Genomic DNA, 26,106 nt, shown 5'->3' with positions numbered 1-26,106 from the left:
CTGTGCCTCCGCAAAGCTGGCAAAAGCATCCTTCCCCAGCCAGTGACAGCCCAGCCCACCTGTCCCACGTCTGACACCCTCTGGCCTTGGCCCTGGGATCACTGGCTCTGTCACCACAGGGCCCTCGTCCCTACCTGGGGCCCCAGACCCCAAAGTGCCCTGAGTTTGAAGCTCTGGATGAACATCTGTATGAGCCTGTGTGTGCCTGCACTGTTTGTAGATAACTGAATGTATGCGCTTGTGTCTAGTGTGGATATGTGCAAGTGTGTACACGTGTGCCCGTGTGTGTGTTGCTTGTGCATGTATGCAGGCTGTGTGTGTAAGTGCCCTGCCTACACATAAGTGTGCACATAACCCAGCATGTGTGGCTGTGTCTGTGTGCAGGTGTGTATGTGCGGTGCAGATATGTGTGTGTGTGTCTGTGTGTACTGTGCAGAGAACACGTATGTAGTTAGTGCGTGTGCCTGTGTGTGTGCACATTGGCTCACTGGCTTTCAAGTGGTGTTTTAGCTCAGGAGCTGTGACATATAAAGGGATTTGCAGGCCTATGTGTTGGGCATACGGGTTTGGTGGCGGAACAGCTCAGGTCTCTGCACTCTACACAGAGGCAGGTGAAAGCAGGGGGCAAACAGAACTGCACTAATGCGGCCAGGCAGCATCTAAGGTCTTCGTTTAGGGGAGGGGCAGTTACCTGTTAATGAGAGCATCCTGGCTCTGGAGAAGCCTGGAGGGTAGAATTAGGACTGGGTTACAGAAGCCATAGTTTTGGCAGAAGAAATAATTTCCTAAGTCAGAGGTGCATATGGATGGAATGGACAGCCTTTGAAAGGTTGTGAGCTCCCTGTTATTGGAGGCAATCAAGTAGCTGTGTGGCCTCTTGCTGAGGATGGAAAGATTATAGGTGAACTGGGCAAGCGTAGACCCAAAGTAGATGACACTAAGCAGGCTTCTAGCCCCCAAATCCTGTGTGGCCTCATGGTTTAACTCTTTCCTGACTGGGACTAAAAGTGACCCTCAGTAGGGATGAGAAGATGGGTGACTTTTGATGGAGCACTTACTCCACACCAGGTCCTACTGCATCTGTTCTCACAGCCAGCCCTCTGACCACTCAGGAGGGGCTGTTATCAACCCCTCCCCCCGTTTTAGAGATGTGGAGGCAGAAGCTCTGTGCCCATCTGCCACTTGCCCAGGTCACTCTGCTGAGAGAAGAAAAGCTTGTGCTCCTAACATTTGTGATGCTACCTCGCCTCAGGCCATGGCCACAGGGACAGGGAGGAAGTGTACGGGCCGGGGGTACCACAGAGGGCAGAGTGACAGGGACAGGGAATAATACAAGGGGATGGAGCAAGGGGACAGGTTAAACCATCTGGCCTGATCTGCGGTACAACAGCCACCTCGCTGCTCCTCCTGCCTCAGTCTCTGCACAATGCAGCTGCCAGCCTGTGTCACTTCCCTGCTCACAAACCTTCCATGGCTCCCCATTGCTCCCGGGAAATCAAGTTCAAGGCCTTCACAATCTGGCCCCACCACCTCTGAAGGATCATCTCCCACCACTTCCACGAGCTACACTGTCGCTCTTCCCGGGACATGCGGGCTGCTCGCAAGGCAGCAGTTCACTCCCTCCTCCTTGAGACACTTTCCAACTGGGCCTCCAGGCCTCACACTCTTCTCGTTTCCCTCACCCCCCATGGGCGCCTCCCCCTCCTTGGTCCTTTCTGGTTCCTCCTCGTCTCCCTGACCTCTGATCTGGCATTTTGGCCTCTCCTCCATCTACACTCACTCCCCGGGCAACTCCTCCAACCCCACTTTCATTCCGTCTATGAGATCAGACGCCCATCTTTACATCTCTGGTCCAGCCTCTCATCCCCTAACTCCACTCAGGCATCCAGCCATCTGCCCTTCTGTGCAGCCCACATTGCTCAGAATCATCTCCCTCTTAGTGGTTTCTTTTCTTATTATTCAAATATATTTGACATATAACATTTTATAAGGTATACAACATGCTGACTGATACACTTGTATATTATGACATGGTTGCCATTGTAGCGAAAATGGGCACTCTATCACGTCACCTAATTATCATTTCTTTTCAGTGGTGGGAATAATTAAGATCTATTCTCTTGGCAAGTTTGATTATAACTTTTAGCGGTTTCTGAGTTCCATTTTTAAGCTCTTACTGTAACTGAATTCTTTTGTGTGTTCTGATGTTGAAATTTTTATGGATGTGGATACAGAATCAACCATTATGGACGACAGAGCAGAATCCAGGGCAGCCTTAAGAGGGATCAAAGGCAACCATTGGGGACCGACTGTTGGGGAGGGTGTGAGGGACAGAGACAGCTCTGCGCCTTGGCTCTGTCACTTACACGGGCGGGCTGGGCGCCCACTGCCTGGGTCTGTGCATCCTTCCATGCATTCAACCAACACTGATTTGGTGCCTACGGTGCTAGGCGCTGTTCTAGGCTCTGGAGACACGGCAGTGAAGGCAACAGACAAAAATCCCCACCCCGTGGAGGTGCATTCTACATCTGTACGTGTGAGCGTGGGTGGCGTGGAGGTGGTCGCTGAGTATTAGGTACTGTGAATCCCAAGGTCATTATGAGCACAGTGGGGTCCCCCAGCACTGCCTCAGCCTTTCTGGTCAGTGCCCAGGGGCACAGCACACAGCACGGAACAAAGGGAGGAGCTCCCGTGAGCGGCAGAAAGCACCCTCACCCCAGAAGCCCTGGCAGCCCCTCCCTGGGCCATTCCTCAGCCAGGGGCATGGGTCCTTACTCAGGCTCCTCCGTCTCTTCATCCTCCTCCTCCTCTGCGTCCTCCTCCTCCTTTCGGTCCTCCTCCTCCTCCTCTGCGTCCTCCTCTTCCTTTCGGTCCTCCTCCTCCTTCTCTTCGTCGTCCTCTTCCTTTCGATCCTCCTTCTCCTCCTCTGCGACCTCTTCCTCCTTTCCGTCCTCCTCCTCCTTTCCGTCCTCCTCCTCTTTCTCTTCGTCCTCCTCCTTTCCGTCCTCCTCCTCCTTTCCGTCCTCCTCCTCTTTCTCTTCGTCCTCCTCCTCTGCGACCTCCTCCTCTGCATCCTCCTCCTCCTCTGCGATCTCCTCCTCTGCGTCCTCCTCTTCCTTTCCGTCCTCCTCCTCCTCTGCAACCTCCTCCTCCTTTCCGTCCTCCTCCTCCTTTCCGTCCTCCTCCTCTTTCTCTTCGTCCTCCTCCTTTCCGTCCTCCTCCTCCTCTGCGATCTCCTCCTCTGCGTCCTCCTCTTCCTTTTCGTCCTCCTCCTCCTCTGCAACCTCCTCCTCCTTTCCGTCCTCCTCCTCCTTTCCGTCCTCCTCCTCTTTCTCTTCGTCCTCCTCCTTTCCGTCCTCCTCCTCCTTTCCGTCCTCCTCCTCCTCTGCATCCTCCTCCTCCTCTGCGACCTCCTCCTCCTTCCCGTCCTCCTCCTCCTCTGCAACCTCCTTCTCCTTTCCGTCCTCCTCCTCCTTTCCGTCCTCCTCCTCTGCGACCTCCTCCTCCTCTGCGTCCTCCTCCTCCTCTCCGTCCTCCTCCTCCTCTGCGTCCTCCTCCTCCTCGTCTTCTTTCTCCTCTTGAATCTGAGGCAGCTCCCTGAGTTGAGGTCAAAGGCAGGAGGTGAGGTCGCCTGTAGCTGTACCCCGAATCCACCTCCTGACCCCCATTTTCAGTACGATGGACTGTGACCCCCCCCCACAGAGACCAGACCTTAACTTCCCACCCAAGACTTTACCTGGGGAGCCCTGCCTGAGCAGCCCCGGCTTCTCTCTAGTAACAGGGCTCCCTCAGTGCATCAGGGGCTGGTCCCGGCCCCCAACTGTCCTGGTGCTGACCCTAGGTCAGCCCCTGATCCTCCCTGGACCTCAGTTTCCCCATCTTTGCAATGTAGGTCATGGGCCTGAGGACCTGAGGCCTGCTGGCTTGAGCAGCTATCACCCAGCTCACAGGTGGGAACTAAGATGGTTCAGCCCCTGCGGAGGGTGACCCAGACATCACTACCACGGCTACACATTCCCTTCCCCGAGGACCTTGCAACACCCTTCTGGAAATGTGTCCTGCAGGGGGTACACACATGCACATGCAAGGAATGTAGACAAGAGTGCTTGTCGCAGAATTGTTTATAATAATAAAATTTTGGAATCAACCTAAATGGTCATCAATAGCGGACAGGTTAAATACATTCTGGCATATCCATATGATGGAATACTATGCAGTTGTAAAAAAAAAAATGAGGATGATCTCCACGTACTAAATGTGGAAAGATCTTAAGGTACATTGTTGAATGAATGTAGCAAGGTGCAGATAGGTCGGTGCATGTGATATGCTATCCTTTGTACAGAAAATGAAGGGAATCCATGCTCATATATGCTCAGATGGGCCCTGGAAAGGTACAGAAGATGCTGGCAGCCACTGTGCCCGTGGGGAGAGGGATGGGCGTCTGGTGGGAGGGAAAGGGAGGAAGAGGCAGACTTGGTCCCCGCTCTATGCCCTTTTATACCTTCGGGATTCTGTACCATGTGCCTGTTATCTTCCCAAGCACTCTTTTTTTCAGGGCTTTCTCTGGCTCCCACCTGGGCATCTGCTCCACCACCTCGCTCTCCTCTTCATCAGCTGGAGCTGCCTCTGCGCCCTGTGGGCTGCTGCTGACCTCCCGATGCTCATCTTCTTCCCAGGGAGGGTCAACATCTTCTAGGATGAGATTGGGCTCCTCTTGCTCTCCCGGGAGGATGGTGACTACAGGGGACACAGGGTGTGGGGGAGAGTGGGCCTGGGCCTCTGAGTCCCAGGGGCCACACAGGGAGCCTTGGTCACCACCAGCTACATGCCAGCTCTCAGCCAAGCAGCAGAAAGGGCACCGCTATCAGTGGGACCACTGACAACCAGGTGAGTGCTAAAGCGATGGGCTGAAGCCCACAATCACTCATCCTGTCTCCCTCCATTAGTTTTCCCTCTCTTTTTCCCCTTGAGACAGAGCTTCAGTTACAGTTAGTCTTGTTTCTCACCGGAGCCTCCTTCTTGGAGGTTTGTGCAGAAGCAGAAACTATGCTTCCGCCACAGCACTGCAGGTGATGCCAAGAGACCCAGGCTCGAAGTCCACCCTGCCACATCCAGGTGCAGTGGCCTGGAATGTCCCGAGGGATGCAGACAAAGCTTGCCCACCACCTGTTCTCTAGATGCCACCCCCTGGTGACAGCGTACTACATGCCCATAATCTCAGAACCTCCTTCTGGGAGTCTAGGAAGACTTCCTCCTGGACTAGAGGCTCCAACCTCCAAGGGAACTTGACTTTCTCGTGGAGGTGGTCTCACTTTCAACATTTCTCCACGTACCCTGGTCCCTGGCAATGAAAACACTGTGGGGCTGTGACCTTGGCAGAAGTGGGTGCAGGGGAGTCTCAACAGGAGCCTAAGCCCACCCCAAGACAGGAGAAAGGTGGAGATTGCCTGGTAGCAGGTGTTCCCAAAAAGCTCCAGCGGTCTTGGTGGCCTTCAGGCCAGGCATGAATTACTAATGGCGACTTTAAATGGAAGCTAGCCTCAAGTCTTATCCTTTGACTTTGGAAGTTATTGTTCATGGTGTAGACTAATAATATTAATAATAGTAACGGTAATAATAACAGCACCAGCTACATTTATTGAGCATTTACTATATGCCAGGCCCTGTGCTAAGTGATTTACATGGACTAACTCCATCAGTCCTCACATCAACCTTTTGAAGTGGGAATAACTATTACCCCCATTTTATTTTCCCTCTTTTATATCTTATTCCCCATTTTACAGGTGAGCACGCTGAGATGCAGGTTAATACCTTCTTTTACGGGGTGCTCCCCACGTGCCAGGCACGGGGCTGTCTGCCTTCCAAGAGTCACCTCACTCCCCACTCCTGCCTCCTGGCTTCCAGGTACCGATGGCCTCACAGAGGAGGTTACTGCCTGCCCTCCAGGGAAGCCTCCCACATGCTTCCTGAACTACGGTCCTGGCTCCCCCATACCTACAAGCAGCCCTGGGGGTTGACCAGGGGGGATCCTCCAACTGTAGCCCTGAATCCATTGGCGGGACATACATGTCACAGGTATGTGTCGTTCTATGTTGCCACCCAGTAATGTTGCAGTGTCTTCATCCTGATCAGCCCCTGAGGGTTCAAGTTCCTGCCTGACATCCAGGTGACATCCAGGGGACAGAATATCCCCTGGCCTGTGAGCTCATGAGCTTTCAACCCTGCAACCCTGCAGGGTAAGAACACTACTCTCCTCCATTTTATCGACCAGAGAGGATGAGCGACTTGTCCAAGGCCACACAGGATGCTGGAAGCAGTGCCAGGTCCCCTGACTCATTTCCCTGGTGCTATCCCAAGTGACAAACATGCCCCAGGAGCGCCTCCCTGCCATTGGCGGCCACTCCATAATGGGCGCTGGAGGCCGTCCTTGCTTGCATCCTTGCTTTCCCTTGCATTAACCCTTTCTTTTTAGGTACTAATTAGTGAGTAGGCATTTTATAAACACTTCCTCCTTTCATCTTTGTGCCAGGCCTGTCCCCATTTTACAGCCAAGGAAGAGGATGGTGCCGGAGGGTACCAGCCAGGAAGGGCAGGCAGGGGATACCAATCCCTGGGCAGGGCCCTGCCTCCCATGGAGCTCTCAGCCCTCTCTGCAGGCATCTGATTCACAGCTCTCCCGGCTTTTCCAGGGTCCACCCGGGTCACAGATGGGGCTACGATGCACCACAGGTGCTCAAACTCACTTGGAAACTGCTGCTCCATCCAGGGCTTAAACTTCACCCTGGAGTCCCTCACGGGCACACCAGCTCCCACGCGGCATCCTCTCTGCCAGCCTACGATGGCCCTCAGGGCAGCTGAATAGGGTTCTGACCCCGGCAGTGCAGATCAATAGCCCCATATGGGGAGGGAGCTGCTATTTCTAGGAGCAGCAGGCAGGAAACCCAGGAGCATGGATTCTAGGCCAAGGCCCCCGCCCGGTCCCTGGGTTGCTGGCAAAGCCCAGGCCTTGACTCGAAACCCCCATCCTCCCTGGCAGGCCTGGGTCATGATACCCACTCCCTCTGCCTCTCCCCAGTCCAGACCTACATCTTCTCCCATCTGACCCTCCAAGCACTAACTTCTCACTAACTGGTATTTCTCAAAGCATGGTCCTTGCCACTACCCCATCATCAGAATCATCTAGGGAGGTGGGTGCTTCTTGAAAATGCAGATTATCAGGCTCCCACGCTCTTCAGATTGAAAGGTCTGGGCATGGGACATCCTTCATAGCTCCCCCAGATGTGGCCTGAAGTTCAAGAACCCTTGTGTCAATTGCTTTCTCTGCTTCCAATGCTTGCTGAGCCTCAGAGTAATCTTTGTGAAGTCACTGCCCTGCTCAACCACCTTCAGTGGCTCCCCATTGCCTACAGCCTCGTCCCCTAACATCAGGCCCCAACTCTTCTAGTTTTACCTTCTGCCTCAAGGACTCTGGCCTCCAGATTAGCTGAAGTGCCCACCTCTCTCCCTGTACACTCTCACCTCCAGGCGTATGTTCATTTTATTACGTCTACCAGCTTGCCCTCCCCTCGCTGCCAGTTTGGGATCTCAGGGGTCTCAAACTCCAAGGCCTATGTAGCCAGGGAGATGGTGCATATGGGTAACTCGGAGGGTGCCACCTGCCCACAGGTGGCAGCTGCCACTCAGACTGTCCTCACAAGCACAGCGCGGGACCACTACAGCTCGATCTTCCCAGTTTTCAAGAGAAGCCAGATTTTTCTATGCAAAGCCACCTGATTTTTAAATGTTGACAACTAATTCTAATTTTTAAAATCACTCCTTGCCCCAGATGAAGACATCTGTGGAGCCAGCTGGGACCCAGGGCAACTGGCTCAGGGCAACTGGCTCAGGACCCCCGGCTAACTCCTTCCAGCAACCCCAATACCACAGGCCATATTAATCCACCCACTTCTCAAACCTAGGTACTCACTTTAGCCTCATCTGAAGCAATAATATCATGCGATCACAGGTTTGATGTGCTACCGTATGCTTTTTAATGTCAATTAAAGCACGTGCTGCTGTCCACTGGTAGTCCCCACCTCTTTGAGGCAGAGAACATGGCCAAGCCTAAGGAGATCCTCTTCGGGGAAAAGCTGTGTCCCGGGGCGGGGGGGGCGCCGAGTGTGCCAGGCACCATGCTGAGGGCTGTGCCGGCGTCTTCTCAAAGACAGTCCCCGCGGGCCTTCCCGCAGCCTCTGGTGGGAAGTCCTCCTGCTGTCTAGCCTAAATCCCACAGGCTGCCCTTGGTTGGCCTTCCCCTTGCCCTGGTGGAAAGGGGCCAACCTTGGTCTCCGAGAGGCAGTTCTGGGACTGGCTCCCCCTCACCCTGCCTGGGATTGGGGGCGGGAAGCAGGGGGTTCAAGGAGGGTAGGGGGGTCGATGGCCACCTCCTCCCCCTCCCCTGCAGGTCTTGTCTTCAGGGAACCCTTCTTCCCTTCCATCCGTCTGTCCATTTGTCCATCTGCACTCTCCCAGGCACCCCTCCCTTTTGTTTCAGAGGCCTCCAGCTGCCGCCACCCCTGAAACAAAGGAGAAGAGAGAAGGGTAGGTGTCGGGGTGGACAGGCGGAGGGAATGAATGAGCGAAAGGATGGGGAGGCTGGGGGACGGGGTGGGGGCGGGATACTCACCCCTCACCCCTCAGGGTCACCCTTGTAGTGGGTTGAATAGTGTCCCCCAAAAAACGTATATCCCAGTCCTATCCTCTGTTACCTGTGTGACCTTATTTGGAAGTAGGGTCTTTGCAGATGTCACTAGTTAAAGATCTCAAGATGAGATCATGCTGGATTTAGGTTGGGCCCTAATCCAATGACTGGTGTCCTTATAGAAGACAGGAGAGGGAGATTTGGCAGACACAGAGGAAAAGGCAGAGATTGGAGGGCAGCTAGATGCCACGGGGCACCAAGGATGGCCAGCAGCCACCAGAGCCAGGAGAGAGGCCTGGCACGTTTTCCCACTCAGAGCCCCAGAAAGAAACAACCCTGCCAACACTTCGATTTTAGGCTCCTGGCCTCCTGAACCACGAGAGAATACACTTCTGCTATTCGAAGGCACCGTTCGTGGTCCTTTGTTACGGCAGCCCCAGGAAACTGACACACCTCGGTTACTGGCCCCGGGGCTGAGTCCGCCCCATGGCTGCCCCAGGCCCACCCATGACCGGCATGCTCCAGGCACACAGGGAGGCCCTGCTACAGCTGGCTGAGACCTGCCTCCTTCCAGAGGAGCAGGGAGGAGGGTAAGAGGGCTGGGGGCTCCATCCTCAGAGCTCTCAGCGGCCCCTGGTAGGAGGGGGCACGTGGGTGCCTCTCTGTTCCAGGGAAGGTTTTCCATTCCTCTAACCTTGGCCTGGCTGAGCAGCTGCTTAGCCCAGGGGACTCTAGTCACTGCTCCATGACAACTTGCTTTGTGACCTTGGACACGTCTCTGCCCCTCTGCCTTCCCCAACAGCCATAGGCGGCCCGCGCTGGGCCCTCCAGGGTGGCCACGAGCTCGAGACTGAGCGAGCCCTGCTCTGAGCCTCCCCTTCACGACGCTGTCACGATTATACAAACCCCATCACACCCACACCCGAGCTCCACAGCTGGCCAGCCTGTGGTGGCCGCCCATGTCAGAGTGCTCATAAAGGCCACCATTGGCCCAGCGGGCCTGAGGCTGGCAGCCCTGGGACGCCACGGGCCCACGGTCCAAGGGCCTGTGTCCAGGGTGGAATAGGGCCACTGCTCCCAGGCCTTAACTCTGCTCTGCTCACCTCCAGCGCTCATCACTGGCCTGGCACATAGCAGCCCTCCATGAGCATTTGTGAATGGATGAATGAATGAATGCCCCATATACCACATGCCTTTCCAGAGGCCATGAAATGAAGGAAGAGCAGATTTTGGACCCTAGCCCTCCCCTCCTGGCCTCAGTCTGGGCCCCAGTCCTGGTGCAGAGCTGGGATAAAAGGCAGCACACACACCCCACAGGGGAGGGGATGCCCTCCCAGCTCAAGGGGTCCAGTTCCCTCAGAGAAAGCCCATCTCCCTCCTTTCATCCCACAACCAGGGACTCTGCTTAACCAAACCCACTGGCCCAGGGGGCTGTGGGGAGTTTTCACCAGGGGCTCCTAGCAGGAAAGGGGGACCCATCCAACTTGACCTCAGAATTATTTTTTCTGGATAGAAGCTGGAAGGCAAGCCAGGCTCCTGCCTACGTGTGCATCCACCCACCCCCGGCTCCCAGGAGGGGCCACCGGCCACCATCGGGCTCTGGGCCGGGCTCTGGCGACCTGGCCAGGCTGACCTGAGGCGGGGCCTACAGAACATGGGGCTCTCCCAGCTCCAGGTCCGGAGGCTCTGCCTGCCCCACGACCCGTGCACGCTCAGACCAAGCAACCCCCATGGAGACACACACGAGGACCCACTAACGTGTCACTTACTGCTCTGCACGTCACATGTCACAGGGGAGTCAGGCTCCTGTATGGGGAGAAAAGGAGAAAAAAACTGCTGTGGGCTCCTCACCGGCCTCCCTGCTTCCATCAGCCCTCCCGGCACACGCAGGTGCAAGGGGGTTTCCTCACGGCTCCCGGGACACTGCAGAAGATCCCGTCCTGCTTCTTCCCTCCCGCCTCAGAGGTCGCCCGCTCCTCCAGTCACTCCCCCACCAGGGTCACCACTTGCCTCGTCCCACCTCAGCTCCTTTGCCCAGGCTGGGCCCCTGCCTGGAATGCCCTCTCTCTGGTTCTCTGTGTATGAAAAACCTCTCCCATCCTTCCCTGGAGTGTTGTCTCAAAGTTCCGTCCGCACGAAGGCCTCTCCCCGCCAGCACCCCACCATCCCCCCGCAGCCCCATCCTCAGGGATCCCCCCCTCAGTGAGCACATCTTCACCCACTGATCGCTCCTGCCACTGGACACCCCGCTTTCCTCCTGTTGGGGAGCTCCAAAGCTGAGCTTCCTCTGCCACCCACAGAGGCCATGAACGTGGAGCCTGAAGGCTCAGCCCACGGGGAAGGGACCCTGAAGCTTCCTGTCTACCTCCTACTGCAGGGGGACTGCGATCCAGGCCTCCTGCCCCCCAGTTCCAGGTGCTTCTATGGAGATGGCCAATTGTCCCCAGGAGAGAAGGGCCGGGTGGGAGGTTCTGGGAGAAGGAGAGATGGGGGAGGCCCTGCTCCCCCCGCCCACCCATGTGGGAGCCCTAGGTCGTCAGAAATGCACACAGGGCCCACTGGCTTCCTGAGAGCCCCACTTCTTCCCAGAACATTCCAGCCCTCTCTTGTCTCTGGGCCTTTGCACATACTGATCCTCTGCCTGCAGGGCCCTTCCTACACCACCCCCTTCACTTTCACCCACCCTCTTCCTCCTCCTCCTCCCCCTTCAGTTCTCAGCTTGCAGGCCGCTTCCACTAGGAAGTCTTCCTTGATGCTCCCGGGAGGCTCCTCCTCTGCACCCCACATCCTCTCTGCCAACACCCCCCCCGGGGAAGCACCTCCCCCACTGACTGTGCCCACCTGGCAGGAGGGGCTGGGCCAGCACTTCTCAGCCCTGTGGCCACAGTGACCAGAGAGTGTGTGTGGAATGAGTGTGAGCCATGCAGACAGGCGGGCTGGGTGGGCTGAGCTCCAGCTGCAGGCTCCCTTCTTCCTTCTGTGCCCTCCCCGCGACCCAGCAACCATCCCACCCTTGCCTGAGCTCGCAAGACGCCTCCATCCACCACTCAAGGCCCCCACTCCCCCCAGCCCAGCACCGACCTGCTCCCCAGCCTTCCCACGGATCACTGGCTGTGGCAGGGCCATCTCCAGCCTGTGCAGGAGCCACGCCATCAACCTGCAAGGGGGAGAGAGAGAGTCAGAGCCCTCCCAAGGCAGGTAGCAAGCCCGCCCGCAGGTGGACTGAAGCCCCCGGCCCTGAAAACCACTGCCCCATCCCTGGCCTCCCCAGGAAATCCTCTGGCTACTGTGCAGACCCCAGCAGGTAACTCAGTCCCCCCCACCCTCCCTGCCACCCCCAAGGTGCATTTCAGGCCCCTCACACACTGCCAGGGCGGGAACACCTAGCAGTACCTATCCTGATTTTAGTTTATTTTTTTCATTTTTTTAAAAAAAATAAATTTATTTATTTATTTTTGGTTGCGTTGGGTCTTTGTTGCTGCGCACGGGTTTTCTCTAGTTGCGGCGAGCGGGGGCTACTCTTCGTTGCGGTGCGTGGGCTTCTCATTGCGGTGGCTTCTCTTGTTGTGGAGCACGGGATCTAGGCGCCAAGAGCTTCAGTAGTTGTGGCTTGAGGGCTCTAGAGCGCAGGCTCAGTAGTTGTGGCGCACGGACTTAGTTGCTCCGCGGCATGTGCGATCCTCCCGGACCAGGGCTTGAACCCGTGTCCGCTGCACTGGCAGGCGGATTCTTAACCACTGCACCACGAGGGAAGTCCCTATCTTGATTTTAAATGCATGTATCACTTGGACCAACAACTCCATTTCCTCTGATTTACTTGCACATGAACGCAATGATGCCTGTACAAGGCTATTAACTGCAGCAAAAGTGGAAACAAACCTAAATGTCCACTGAATGCTTAAATAAAAGCTGGTACATCCGTATAACATACTATGCAGCCGTTGAAAGAATGGAGCAGACCTCTATGCATAAAACCACCTCTGAGTTACGTTTTTAGGTGAAAAAAGTGAGATGAGGAACAGTATCTAGAGTTTGCTGCTGCCAGGTACGTGAGTTTAAAGGAGAAATGTGCTCAGAGCTTGTCTACGTGTAGGAAACGCGCGGAAGCAGGAGAAGCTGCTGATGTGACTGCCCGGTCGAGGGGGCGCTGCAAAGCCCTTTGAATTTTCTCTCAGGTGCATGTGTTACCTTTCTAATTTAAAAGACTCATTTGGTGGATGTTGGGCTGGGGCCACGCACTGAGCCTGCTGCTTGTGGGAGGAGCGGCATTTGCGAGGCTCACCTGGCAGAGTCCTGTGGGGCCGGCAGGGAGGAGGCCTGGATGCCGGGCTGGGGCTCTGGAGTCGGCTCCTCCTCGGGCTTCGGGGGGGCAGGAGCAGGCAGGGAGGGGCTCTCCTGGGCCTGCGGCACGGGCTCCATTTCCAAAGGGGGTCCCGGGGGCTCTGTGCAGCAGGGAGGGCAGGAGACTAAGGATGACATGGTGGGGCTCCATGAAACCCCTAGGGCACGGAGTCCAGATTCAAGGTGCCAACGTGACTGAGTGGGGAGCCCCTTGGGACCACCCCAACTCCCCTCATCATCAGACAGACACAGAGCTGAGGTGCAGGGAGGGGAAGGGACTTGTTCAGGACCTCACAAGGCTGTCCCAGGCTACTGGCTTCCCAGCCTGGACTTGGGAGGGGGGTTTAGGACTCCCACAACAACCTGCTCCCTGCAAGCCCTGAACCCCGCCCCGAGCATCCTTCAGGCCCCAGTTGTACCCCCAGCCCAGTCTGTGACCATCCCAGGCAGCCCCTTCCCAGGTCCCCTCCCTGTACCTGGACCCAAGGCGGCATCTGCAGGCTCATCTCTCCAGCCCTGGGTCGTAAACAGGAAGTGACGTCACGAAAGAAGGTCAGGTGCATTCCCTGCCCCGGCCAGCCCCGCCCACCCTTCCCCTGAATGCCCTGCCCCTCTTGCAGCCACTCCGTGGGTCCCAGGGGTGAGGACAGCCTGCTGGACTAGGTAGGCACTTCCTGGGTGGTCAGCTGCCTGCTCCTCCTTTTCCTCGACTTACCTCGGAGGTTTTCGGAGGCTGAGGCAGCATTTTCTCCAGATTCTGCTCAAGCCACCTGAGCAGCCAGGGCCTCGGCCTGCAGAGGGGCCAGAGGTCAGCCGAGCGGCCTGAAGGAGTGCCCAGCCACGCTGTCCTGACCACCTGCTGGGGTCCCAGGCCTCGACCAGCCCTTCCTCAACTCCCATTCTGCACACTGGGGACCTTGGACTGGATACTCTTAAAGGGCCTCCGGGGTGGGGGACTTCCACCAACCAAAAATTCTGACCCAGGGCTGGACCAGGCTCTGGAACAACAGGCCCAGCCTTGGCCTCCTGGGCACAGATGAGAACGGGGGCTGCCTGGGGACCCGAATGCAGCCTAGGGCCCTCCCTGTGACTGGGACAGAGAGGTCTGGCTTCATGGGTATGTGAGCAGTGTGGTCACACAGGGCCCCATACTTAAAGGGCCCATTTTTGGTTTAATGCTCTATCATCACTGTCTTAAACTCTTAATAATTTTTTTAAAGGAGTCCCACATTTTCATTTTGCGCTGGGCCCCACCAATTATGTAGCTGGCCCTGGGACAAACGTTGGGTCCCCTGATCCATCTGACCTCCAGGCAGCCCTGTCCTCTTCAGGGAAGCTCCATGCTCCCAGGGGAACCCATCCCCCAGATACGGCCCCCCAAAAAGCTGGCAAGTCCTTTGGGTGCCTTCATCCTAAATCGTTTTACTGGTCTCACAAGTCAGGGGAGTGGCCCTGGAGACCCATGACCAGGGCAGCCTCCAGGGGACAAAAGAAATAGACAGCAAACTGGAGCAATGGATGAATGAATGGAGTGTGTGATTGTACATATTCATTCATTCATTCATTCATTCATATATTCATTCATCCCTTCTGTGCTGAGTCCCCTCCGTATGGCAGGCACTGTGCTGGGCACCAGGGCGTTCAGCAGTGACTAAGACAAAAGCCCCCGTGCTCAAGGACCCGACAGTCTAATGAACGAATGAGGGAAGGAATGAATGGGTGGGGTGAATGGAGATGAAGGCATGACTCTGAATTTCCAGCAGAGACAGCAAACTGGAGGCTTCAGGTTTATTGGGGGAGCTCACAGTGTTTTTGAAAACTTTTCAATTAGTTGGCAACATCTAAAAATTAAGGATGATGTAAAACCTAAATTTCTAGCTTCTCTTGAAAAACTGGAGGATCTGGCCACACCGGGTCAGCACTCCTGCAGGGCAGAGGGAAGGGAGTTCAGTGGGGCCCCTCCCTGGAGAGAGACGTGGGCTCCCCCGTTTGCCACAGTTCCCATCCAGCCTGCCACCCGCCTCGGTCAGCTCTGAGAAGTCTGAAGCTGTTGCCAACCGTGAGACCAACCTAGGCACCCCGACGTCCCCCACGGTAGCCCAGGCCCTGCTTCCGGGCTTCACGCGGCACCCACCTACTCGAGGCCCATCTCTGAGGAGCTCATCCATGCCTTCTCCCCATCCTCAGAAGGTGGCCCCCACCCGGGGATCTCTCAGTAATCAGCACAAAAAACCATGAGCAGCACCGGACCCATCGTTCCGGTTTTGTGGATGAGAAAAGTGAGGTCCAGAAGAGATGAGAGGCATGTCCAAGGTCACACACAGCTGGTGGTGGACCCTGGGCTCTGGGCACGCTGAGCCCACCACACACACTACAGATGGGGCTCAAGGATGGGGACTCACCCATTGTCTTGGGCCCTGGGGGCCTCACTGTGTCCATCTGCAGAAGAAAGGAAGCCGGTCAGCAGCAAGAGGCCTGCCCGGAGCTCCCCGGTTAGCCCAACTCAAACCCAGGTTCGAACCCGGGCCGAGTCAGATGAGAAGCTCTGGCCCCGTGGACTCACCCCAGGGAGCAGGGCCCAACGCGACAGTCCCTGAGCCCACCCCTAAGCCATCCTGCTTCCTGGCCTTACCTGAGCCCCCAGTGCTGCGGTGCCCAAGGATCTGTCCTCCTGCCTGCTGGGACAGACAGACAGACGTGGGCAGAGAGTCCACGGCCATCAGCCTTCCTCCCGCCCCTTCCCCACCCGGCTTGCCTCAGCTCCCGGCCCCGGTAGTACCTGAGCTGGACCCTCCAAGCCAGCAGTGGCGCTCTGGGCAGGCCTGCCACTGTGGACGGGCTGCGGAACGACCTTCTCCACACCCTTTCTGAGCCAGGTCAGCACCTGGCTGCTGGGACCACTGAGAGACAGAGATACCGGCCTGCCCTCAATGTCCCCAGCCCCTCTCTGGTCGGCATGGCAGTGCACAGCATCCTAAAGAACTTGGTTTGAACCCCAAACCTCTATCTCCCCACTGTGACACTGCAGACACATCACCTCCCTCCTGGAACCTCGTGTCCCTCTCTGGAAAATGGGGGATGCCAACCCTTGGTGCCATTCCAAGCCCACCGCCATCAGATACTCAGTAAAACATCACCGTATCACCCTGCTGCCCCATTAGCCTGGCTCCAGGGGGCCCCTCCTGCACTCGGCACATGTCTTGTGCTCTGAAAGGGTTGAGAGTTTCCTGTGAGGTGTTTCCTTGTGATGGAGGCTAGTCAGCCTAAACATGAGGGTCACAGACTCACCATCTGAGGCCAGCCCTCCCCCCCCTCTGCAGACATGCTTACTTGGATAAGTACCAAGGGTCTAAAATGTCTGAGCTATCTGGGAGATTTCACGGAAAAGTCTGGATTTCTGTCTTCATTGGGAAAATCAGAAGCTCCGGCCACACTAAACCTGGGTTTCACCCAGGCACTGAGAAACCTCTGGTCCCCACCCCCCACCCCCCCAACCCCCCCAACCCCCGCTCCATTTCTCTTGGTCACATGGTCCATTTGGCCCAGGAGACCCCCTCCTCTGCCTGAGGCTCCCTGCAGCCAATTCCTAAGATGTTCTGGGCCTTTGCTTGGGCGTGACTGTAGACCTGAGAGCAGTGCCCATCCCCACCCCCTCAGTGGCTCCCTAGCTTGGCTGGGGGGCTGGCCCTGAGGAGAGGGGAGGGTGGTGCAGTACCTGTTCGCTTCCGGAACCACAGCGACCTGAGCCTGGAGGGATGTGGGTGGAGAAGGGGCAGCCTCCTGGGTTTCTGGAAAGGAGTCCCTCATACTTTAGAACTGGAGCCTCAGAGAGACCTGTTTCTACCCTGCTGGGGAGGTCAAGTCAGAGGCAGAGGAGAGGGGAGAATGCTGAGGGAGTCAAAAGCCCAGGGTTCCAGCTCAGCTCAGCTAAAATGTCCCCAGGAACCCACCCTTAGCTTCTCTGAGCCTCAGTTTCTTCATCTGTGAAATGGGTCTGCCCACCTCGTGGGCTGCTGCAAGGCTCCGAGCAGTGGAGAACACAGCCCTTCCCCCGCCTCCAGCCACCCTGCCAGCCTGGGCTTCCAGCACTCACCCTGAGGGCCCGGATCAGCCTCAGCCACTTGCTTCCCCACGCAGGCCTCCTCAGGTGGCTGGAGGGTTCAAACAAGACCATGTAAACCCTCAGAGAGACTAGCCTAAGGCAGGGGCAGCCCCTGATCCCTCTCACAACCGACCCCCACAGGATCAAACAGCTCTATTCTCACAGTGGTCTCTGTAAATCCTGGTGGCCTCACCTTCCACCTGGGACACTCCCTTCTTCCCAGCCCCAGGGGCCCCTCATCCAGGGCTGGGCCCTCACCATGCCCATCCCCCCACACCCACCCCCGCCAAGGTCCCCCCCCAGGCCTATCACATCCCCCAGGAAGCTGCCCCACTCAAGTGGCCTGAAAAGAAAGAGGAAGAGAGTTACAAGGCCTTGGGGCAACTGAGGGGAGGAGGAGGCTGGAAGAGCCCACCCCTCAGCCAGCCCCCAGCCAGCCGCTCCCTCTCATTCTGCACCAAACCTTCCATTTCCCCCCTAGTAGCTGGGCGGCCTTCAGCTTCTGCCCTCTGCCTCTCATCTGCCTCTGCAGCTGCACCTCTGCTGCTGTGTGCGCATGTGTGCAGGTACAGACAAGCATGCACATGCATACAGACACACTAACATGTGTGCACACATACACTAATACACTCACTCTCATATACTTTACACACATACACAGACACACACAAGCACATGTGTATACAGAAAGTGACACACAGACACGTGTGTATACACACATGCATACACACACGAGCTGACACAAAAATAAGTCCATCTGCTCACACATAGATGTGCACATGCAAGACACAAAGCACATGTGCATATACATTTGCATGTGCATGCATGTCCCAACACACACACATGTGCATATAGGCACATGCCCACTTGTGCATATACACATGTACATGCATGCAGATGCACACACATGCAAATATCTGCAAGTGTACAGACACAGACATACAAACATGCATATGCACACAATACATTTGCATATATACACAGACACAGATATCTGTGTGTACACACATGTACATATATATGTTCAGTCACATAAACAGGCATATACACACATACACACGCGTACCTGCACTGACACACAAACATGCACTCATGAACACATTATTTCATACATGTATTAACACACAAATACACACATAGATGTGCATACATGCACAGGTGCACAAAATATGTGTATATACAAACATGCAGGCACATACCAATATGTCCATCCATACAAACATACAAGCACAGATACGCAAACGAGCATACATGCACACACACATGAATAGATTCACAGACTCAGAAACACACACTTATACACACTAGCATGCCCCACATGCACGTGGAACTACAGGCACACGAATGCATGTGCACATATACATATATGTGCGTACATGTATGTGTGCACACACACCTGTGAATCAGCATGCATGTGTTTGTGGGCACACAGTTTGCTAATACACATGCATACACAAACATACCACTAAGAACACGAGGCACACATGTATGTACATACACCTGTGTGCACATGCAAACACATATGCACAGCAACCCTATACCTGGATAGCTCACTGTTTCCTAAACACACCCTGCATTACCCAGTAATAGCCTTTCCTCTGCCAGGAAGGCCCCACCTCTTCATCTCCTCCAGTTACGATTTGGCCCAGCCCACTGTGGCTAGGAAGCACTCCTCCACCAGCTTCCAATCTCCAAAATTAAGATGACTCTCTCCTCTGAGCTCCCAGAGTTTCCAGTCTGATACACTTCTTTGGTCCTCCCAGAAGGGTAAGCTGAGGATGCTGTTGAAGCTCCCCACCTTCCCTCATCACCTCTGTCTCCTAGAAGAATAACCTGGTTGGGTTCTCATCTGCTGACCCCCAGGGGCAATGCTTTATTCATCACTGTGCTCCCGGCACTGCATACAGGCCTGGCATCAATTAGAAGCAAAATCAAATCTGTTTGAGTTTCTGAATTGGTTGTCATCATGTTCCCGAATGAATGGGATACAGAACTGGCAAGTTTGATGTGCTTGACTGAAAGTTCTAGAGCAGTGCTGCTCAAAATGTGGTCCAGGAACCAGTGTCAGTCTGCAAACTGTTACTGGTCCACAGTGATTAAGCAGTTTGCAGCAGATTGTATAGCAACACACGGCTTCCCTCATGGAGAAAGTCTTACTGCAAAACAAATACAACTGAACTAAGCAGTGTGCTTACTTATATAGTAAATTTACATCTGGCAAGCTTCTGATCGCCTCCTGGACTGGTAACAAACAGTTCATGGATTGGCTACTTTGAGTAGCCCTAGAGGTTGGTAAACAATGGTCAGTGGGCCAAATCCAGCCTATTGCTTGTTTTTGTAAATAAAGTTTTATTGGAACACAACCAGCTACGTTCATTCATTTACGTATTGTCTATGGCTGTTTTCACACTACAGTGGCAGAGTTGAGTAATTAACGGAGATGGCATGACCTACAAAGCCTGAAATATTTACTATCTGGCTGTTTACAGAACCAGGTGACCGCCACGTTTCTTTCTGGCTCCAATTTTCTCTGTTGTGGAAGGTCGCTGGGGGCAGCTGACCTGAGCTGGGGATTCTCCGAGCGGTGAGGCCAGTGTGCCCTTCCTCACCATTCAGTTCTTACCAGGGACTCTTCCTCTAGCTCAGTCTCCTCAGGGGGTGTTTCAGGCTCCGGCTCCAACTCTGGCTCTGGTTCTGCCCCCTCCTCCTCCTCTCTCTTGGTCTTCACTGGTGTCCCTGGGGGCTGAGGCAGCACCCTCTGGACCCAGCCCAGCATCCTGACACCTGTAGGGGACCGAGTCCTTAGGCCTCTCCAGAATGCTCACAGTTGCTCCCACCATTCATGGGCTCCTTTTGTGAGTTATATATTTCTCTTTTCCTTCATCATCTTTAAAAATATTTTTGCAGTTATACCTCCAGGTATTTTCCTGATAGAAATACTCAAGCCCACAAACATATGTGTGTAAAGAGGTCGGTCACAACAGTGTTAGAGCAAAAGATGAAAAACATCCAAATATCCATCAGTAGGAGACTGGTTACTGGGAAGTACCTAATCGGTCTTCTGTAAGAGGGGCACAGATTAAATAAATTATAATATATCCAATAATGGAATATTATGGAGCCATTTTTTTAAGTAGATCAATTTGAACTAACATGGAAAGATCTACACGCTTTGGACTCCAGTCATGAGCAAATCAGTTAAATGCTCCATGCCTCAGTTTGCTTGTCTGTAAAATGGGGATGTTAATAGTAGCTATCTTGTGGAGGTTATTGTGAGGATAAAATAAACTGATAAGAACAGTGACTGGCACACACTGAGAGCTTAATAAATGTTGGCTATGACTATTATTGGATGTTAAGCCAAAATGCTAATGATAGACTATCATGTTCAGCATAATCCCATTATAAATTTTTAAAAATACATTATGAGCAGCATATGAATGGAAAATATTTTTTGTTTAATATAAGATAAAAATCAACCTATTTTCATGATTTAGACATTTTTAAGATAAAATAACAAGCCCCTTTTTTCATGGTTTACTGCAATAGTTCAGCCCTACCTTACACGGGCTCATTTTCTGGCATCATTTACTTTCAGGGAATGGGCAGCCCTGCCCTTATGACTAAATCCCTGCAGGATGGCCTGGCCCAGCGGGCGCCACTCAGGTCAATATATGCAAACTCCCAGCCTTGAAGGGCCCTTCCGAGGCCGTGCCCGGCATGGTGTATCCTCCCTCCCTCCCCCCAGCCATGGGCAGCCAAGGTATTCTCTGTCCCTCGTCTGCCAGGGACCCTGGCCACAGGCTGCAAAGGGCAGGCACAGGGCCCAGGACCTCTGCCCCAGTGCCCATATCCCCGCAGCCCCGGCCATGCTGCCTGCCCTACTACTCACAGCCCTGACTTCTGTCCATGCTCTGGCCTCAGCAGCCCAGCTTCTCCTAAGTGAAGCTGTGCTGAAGGACACAGCTCTGAGTGGGGGGGTCAGATCCCTGGCTCAGCCGCCAAAAATGTGACTTGGGCCAGACATGACACCTCTGGTCTTCCACTTCCTTGTTGGGTATGGGGGTAAAAACACTGATTTCCAAGGCTGGTAGAGCCCAAGATTGCATGTTTAGGATGGCAGATTCCACTGACCCTAGCCAGCCCAGGCAGCCCCATAAGCCATGATCACCTCATCCTCACCTCCTCCCACTCAGCCTCAGTAAATAAGCGTTTTCATCACCACTTTATAGCCAAGGAAATGGAGGTACAGAGAGGTCAGCAGACTTGCCCAAAGTGACACAGCCAGTAAGGGGCCCAGCTGAGTTTACGCTCAGGTCTGCCTGGCTCCAGGTGTCCCACATCTACCCCGGAGGTACTGACGTTTGCCCAGGATCGGCTGCTTCTGCAGGCCAGTCCTGCAAGCCATTTCCCAGCAGGCAGCAATGCTGGCTTGTGCTTCTGAACCTTCTGGAAATGACTAGGGAAGCCTTCCCCACTCCCGGTTTCCCTTCTTCCCCCAGACCCAGCCATTTCCTCCTGCACAGAAACACGTGCAGGCCCCTCCCATCTTTTTGCCCTGTTGCTGCTGATTCCACGTTGATGAGGGAGGTGCAGGCGGGAAGGGGGGCCTGGGAGTGGTACCCAGAAAAACAGCAGTGCTTGGACCACCAGCCTTTCAGAGTCTTCCGGGGAGCTGTGGAAGATACAGATTCCTAGGCCCCTCTAAACCCTCTGCAGGATCTGGAATCCGTATTTCACAAGCTGCCTTGGATATTCTCTAAGGTTTGAGCCTCACAGGGGAAGACAGAAGCCTCAGGTTTCCAGCCTTGCCGGGTTCTCCATGTCTAAATGGCTTGATGGGAGGAGAGCATGGAGGGAGTCTCATCAGGGGTCCCACCGAGCCGCCACCTCACCCTGAGTTACCTGCTCAGATGCCGTCCACCAGCCAGGAATTGCCTTCTTCCTGCCTCTCTCAGCTGGCCTCTCAGACACAGAGGGGATTAATTGGCAGCAGCCGGCCCGGCCCGTATGCAAAGGATTAGGAGGTGCTAAAGAGGGTGGGGAGGTGGCAGTGGAAGAGAAGAGATTGATGCGGAGGGAGCCGGCAGCAAACCTCAGGGGCCACCAGGAGTCGGCCCCGGGGAAGGAGCCCTACATGGCCCTGGTCTGGGGCACCAGGAGCTGCCAGGGGACCTGGTTCCCTGCATACCCTGGCCAACCCACAGAGCGGCTGGTGGGAGGATAAGAGCTTGGAGTCCCCAGGTGATTCTGGGAGACTCCTCAAGGTAGCAGCGGCCTGTCAACTCTCAGTCAGCAGTGGCAGGAGGCACATTCCAGCTCTCCAGCCCCAATGCAGGGACTCAAGCAGAGTCCCTCTGTCTCAGAATCTTCTGCAGCTTGGGCAGGGCCTCAGCACGCACTGCCTTGGGATCCACCAGAAGGGCTGGGCCTTTAGGGAGGATCCAAGGACAGATAGATGACTGCATCCAAGCCGGCCTCCTGAACTGAGGTCGAACCCTAGAGGGGGATGGCGATCTCAGGGGAGAGGGGGAGAGCGACAGAGGCCCAGCACAAAGGAGTCAGTGAGGTGACAGGACCTGGTGGGGGGCAGGGCAGTGGGCTGTTTAGCAAAGGGGCAGGGAACTTGACTTGATCACCTACAACATTTCTCGACCTTGCCTACGTGCCAGGCAGCTTGCCAGCCTTGGCACATTGAGAAAGACAGAAATAGGACCTGCCCTCACGGACCTTACATTCCAATGGAAGATTCAGAAGTAAAAAAGATTAACGATGACCTTAAAAATATTGCAGATATGTTGAGTACCATGAAAGAAACACACAGGGCAGACATGTGTGAGGTGGTGGGGAGTGGGAGTGGGCATAGGTGCCTCTATGAAGAGGGACATATTTGAGCTGAGACATAAGATCTGAGTGAATGGTGTTCCAGGCAAGGGTGAATAGAGGTCCTGAGGCTGGAATGAGCTTAGATGCACCTGAGGAACAGAGAGGGCGCCAGGGGCTTAGTGGGTGTAAGGGAGAGTGGTGGGAGATGAGGTCCAGGACAGATCAGGTAGGGCCTGTAAGTCACGGTCGGAAGATTGGGTTTTAGCTGATGGCCCATGGAAGCCCATGATGGTTTAGAACAGGGGCCGGACGCCATCTGTGCAGCTGTTTTGTAGTGGGCAGGTGTGGAAGCAAGGCACTAGTCAGGAGGTAGCGGTGGAACAAACCAGTTTGTGACTGGACGACCCCTGTCCTCTCCTTCCTGTGCAGAACCTCTGATATGCACCCACCCCCAAGGCAACGGGTGTGAGAGAATGTTCTTTCTGCCGTGCTCTGTCAATACGCCAGGCTGCTGGGGATCAGCACTCCTCCCCATGGCACCTCCAGCCAGAGAGCACAGTGAGCTCTACTGCTCACCCTGGGTGTGCAAGTGACGGCCAGCATCATTGGTGATGCTCTCCCTTGCCTCTAGCTCGACAGAAGCCAGTGCAGAGATGACGAGGCTTGGACCCAGCAGGTGGTGGGAGAGAGAAAAGGGGAGGGGAGGGAAAAGGGAGGTGTTGAGGGTGCTCAGCTTAGGCAACTGGCAGGTGGTGCCATTTACTGAAAAGAGGGAGCCTGGGGCTGTGGTGTGGAAGAGTTTTGGGGGGAAATCACGAGCTCTACTTCGTTGTCTGAGAGACATCTGAGTGGAAATGTGCAGCAGGTGTTGAGAGGTGTGTTTTGGGGGGCGGGGGGTGTCTGGAGTCTGGGAGAGGTGGACGACTGGAGATGGAAATTTTGGAGGCATCAGCTCAGCTTGTAGATGATGCTTAAAGCCACAGGACTGATTGAATCAAAAGTAAAGAAGAGAAGGGCCAGAGATGGTGCCTGGAGCACACCGGCACATTTCGAAGTTGGGAAAAGAAGGAGGAGCTAGGAAAGGAGACTGAAAGAGCTCCTGGTGGGGTAGGGGAAGAGCCAGGAAGCCGGGTTTGCTGCAGCCAAGACGGCTGAGTGTGTTGGGGGAGGACTGGCCACATGGGACCACCGTGTGAGCGGAGGCTGACCTGTGCCCCAAGGCTCGGCAACCTGGGGGCCTTGAGCCCAGCCAGTGGGCAGAGTCAGGTGGGCCTGGCTGAAGAGTAACGAGCTCTACGGTGAGGCAAATGAACGAACCTCAGCTACACCCCAGTTGGATGACTCTCGTGTGCATATATACGGAGGGAAAGAAGCCAGACTCAAAGGACCCCAATGGCCCATGCATACAAAGCTCAAATAGGGCATAATTAGCCTGTCTTGTCTATGCAAACATAGGTAGTAAAATTTTAAAGAAAAGCAGTGGTTATACTACTCGGCCAGGAGAGTGGTTACCTCTTGCAGGAGGTGGGACTGGGAAGGGGTATGCGGAAGCTTCTAGGGGCTGGCGGGGCCCTAACTTGCTTTCTTTAGCTGACATCAATTTTTTAAAACAATGTTATTGTCGTATAATTTGTATGCCGTAAAATTCACCAGTTTTAAGGGTACAACTCAATGATTTTTAGTAAATTTACTGAGCTATGCAACATCTAGTTTTAGAACATTTCCATCAGCCCAGTAAGATCCCTCATGCTGGTTAGAATCACTCCGCATTCCCCCCGCCAGCCCCAGGCAACCACTAATCTGCTTTCTGTCTCTAAACATGTGCCTTTTCTAGACATTCTATATAAATGGAGCATATAATATGTGGAGTGTTTCTGTGTCTGGTTTCTTTCATTTAGCATAATGTTTTGATGATCATCTACATTGTAGCACGTATCCATAATTCATTTCTTTTTAATTCGCAAGAGTATTCCATGGCATACAGTCTGTTTCCATGGCATAGATATATTAGAGTCTGTTTACCTATCCGCTCGCTAGTCAATGGACACTTAAGTTGTTTCCACCTTTTGGCTATTATAAATAATGCTGCTATGAACATCTGTATGCAAGTCTTTGTGTGGACATATATCTTAATTTCTCTTGGGAAGATTCCTAGGGGTAGAATTGCTGGGTCATATGGTAAATTTATGTTTCACTATTTAAGAAACTACTACACTGCTTTGCAAAGTAGTAGCCATGTTTTGACCTGACTGGTAGTTACACAGGGTCTCACTTTATAAATTATGAGTTACATTATGTATTTATGCACTTTCTGGATTTTGTTATATTTTTAACTTTAAAAGAGTTAAAAAAAAAAATTACGATGGGGTGGTGAATGAAGTCCAGGGAAAGTTTTCTTTAAGGGGTGGGACTTGGGGATGCTGCTCTGGGGCTGGATGGAGCACTGGAGGAGGAGCAACTAGGGAGCCAAATCCTACTTGAACCTCACAGTAGGGGTGCCAGGGCCCATCAGGCTCAGCACTTGAGCAGGTGTATGCAAAAGCACATGCCAAGATATGCAAATAAGTTAAGAGTCTCCCCAGGGTTTCCTCACGGGGATGGGGGGGCAGAGTCCACCTCCAGTGGTTCTTTTTTTTTTTTTTTGGCCTCGCTGCAAGCCTTGTGGGATCTCAGTCCCCTGACCAGGGATTGAACCCAGGACCGCGGCAGTGAAAGCGCTTAGTCCTAACCACCGGACCGCCAGGGAACTCCCCCAGTGGTTCTCACCTTGGTGGTGGTCAGGCCCCAGGGCTTCAGGGTGCTGGGCTTAGGACCTCATGACCTCACTTTTTTGGGAAGGCGGGAGGGAGGCTGCAGGCCTGCAGGGGGAGTATCACCTGCTAATCCCTGTCCTGCTGAGGCCACCACTCTCCCTGATCCCCTTATGCTGACCCTGGATCCTGGCAGCCACTAATCTCCACCTCTGGAGACTCAAGGACTGGCAGGCAGGGCAGTGCCCTCTTCCCTGAGGCTTGTAAGGAGGGGAGTAAGTGTCCGTGAGCCCTGCCAGCTCACAGACACTCCTCCTGGCAGGGCCTGGGGCCCTTGCCTAACACAGATGGGAGACTTGAGGCCCAGATAGAGACAGTAAGTAGTCTAGGGTCACACAGCCTGCCCT

General features: G+C 54.5%; 1 protein-coding gene across 1 annotated transcript in view; it reads right to left on the bottom strand.

The window, feature by feature from the left end:
- Positions 1-26,024, bottom strand: part of CNGB1 (cyclic nucleotide gated channel subunit beta 1) — a gene marked incomplete at its 3' end in the record, with an annotated part of 74,017 nt that extends 47,993 nt beyond the window's left edge. The window contains exons 1-14 of the mRNA XM_082370226.1: positions 19,747-26,024; positions 17,115-17,172; positions 16,737-16,809; positions 15,801-15,921; positions 15,654-15,699; positions 15,424-15,460; positions 13,737-13,812; positions 13,498-13,537; positions 12,963-13,179; positions 11,762-11,837; positions 10,450-10,486; positions 4,575-4,737; positions 3,447-3,597; positions 2,776-3,365 (exon numbers count right to left, since the gene is read on the bottom strand). Of these exons, the coding sequence (XP_082226352.1) occupies positions 2,776-3,365; positions 3,447-3,597; positions 4,575-4,737; positions 10,450-10,486; positions 11,762-11,837; positions 12,963-13,179; positions 13,498-13,537; positions 13,737-13,812; positions 15,424-15,460; positions 15,654-15,699; positions 15,801-15,921; positions 16,737-16,809; positions 17,115-17,172; positions 19,747-19,899 (1,838 nt within the window). The remainder of the gene's footprint in view (positions 1-2,775; positions 3,366-3,446; positions 3,598-4,574; positions 4,738-10,449; positions 10,487-11,761; positions 11,838-12,962; positions 13,180-13,497; positions 13,538-13,736; positions 13,813-15,423; positions 15,461-15,653; positions 15,700-15,800; positions 15,922-16,736; positions 16,810-17,114; positions 17,173-19,746) is intronic.
- Positions 26,025-26,106: the final 82 nt, after the last annotated feature.

This window comes from Balaenoptera borealis (assembly GCF_965194805.1).
Source record: "Balaenoptera borealis genome assembly, chromosome: 19".
NCBI lineage: Eukaryota > Metazoa > Chordata > Mammalia > Artiodactyla > Balaenopteridae > Balaenoptera > Balaenoptera borealis.
This window is presented reverse-complemented; position numbering and strand designations above follow the sequence as displayed.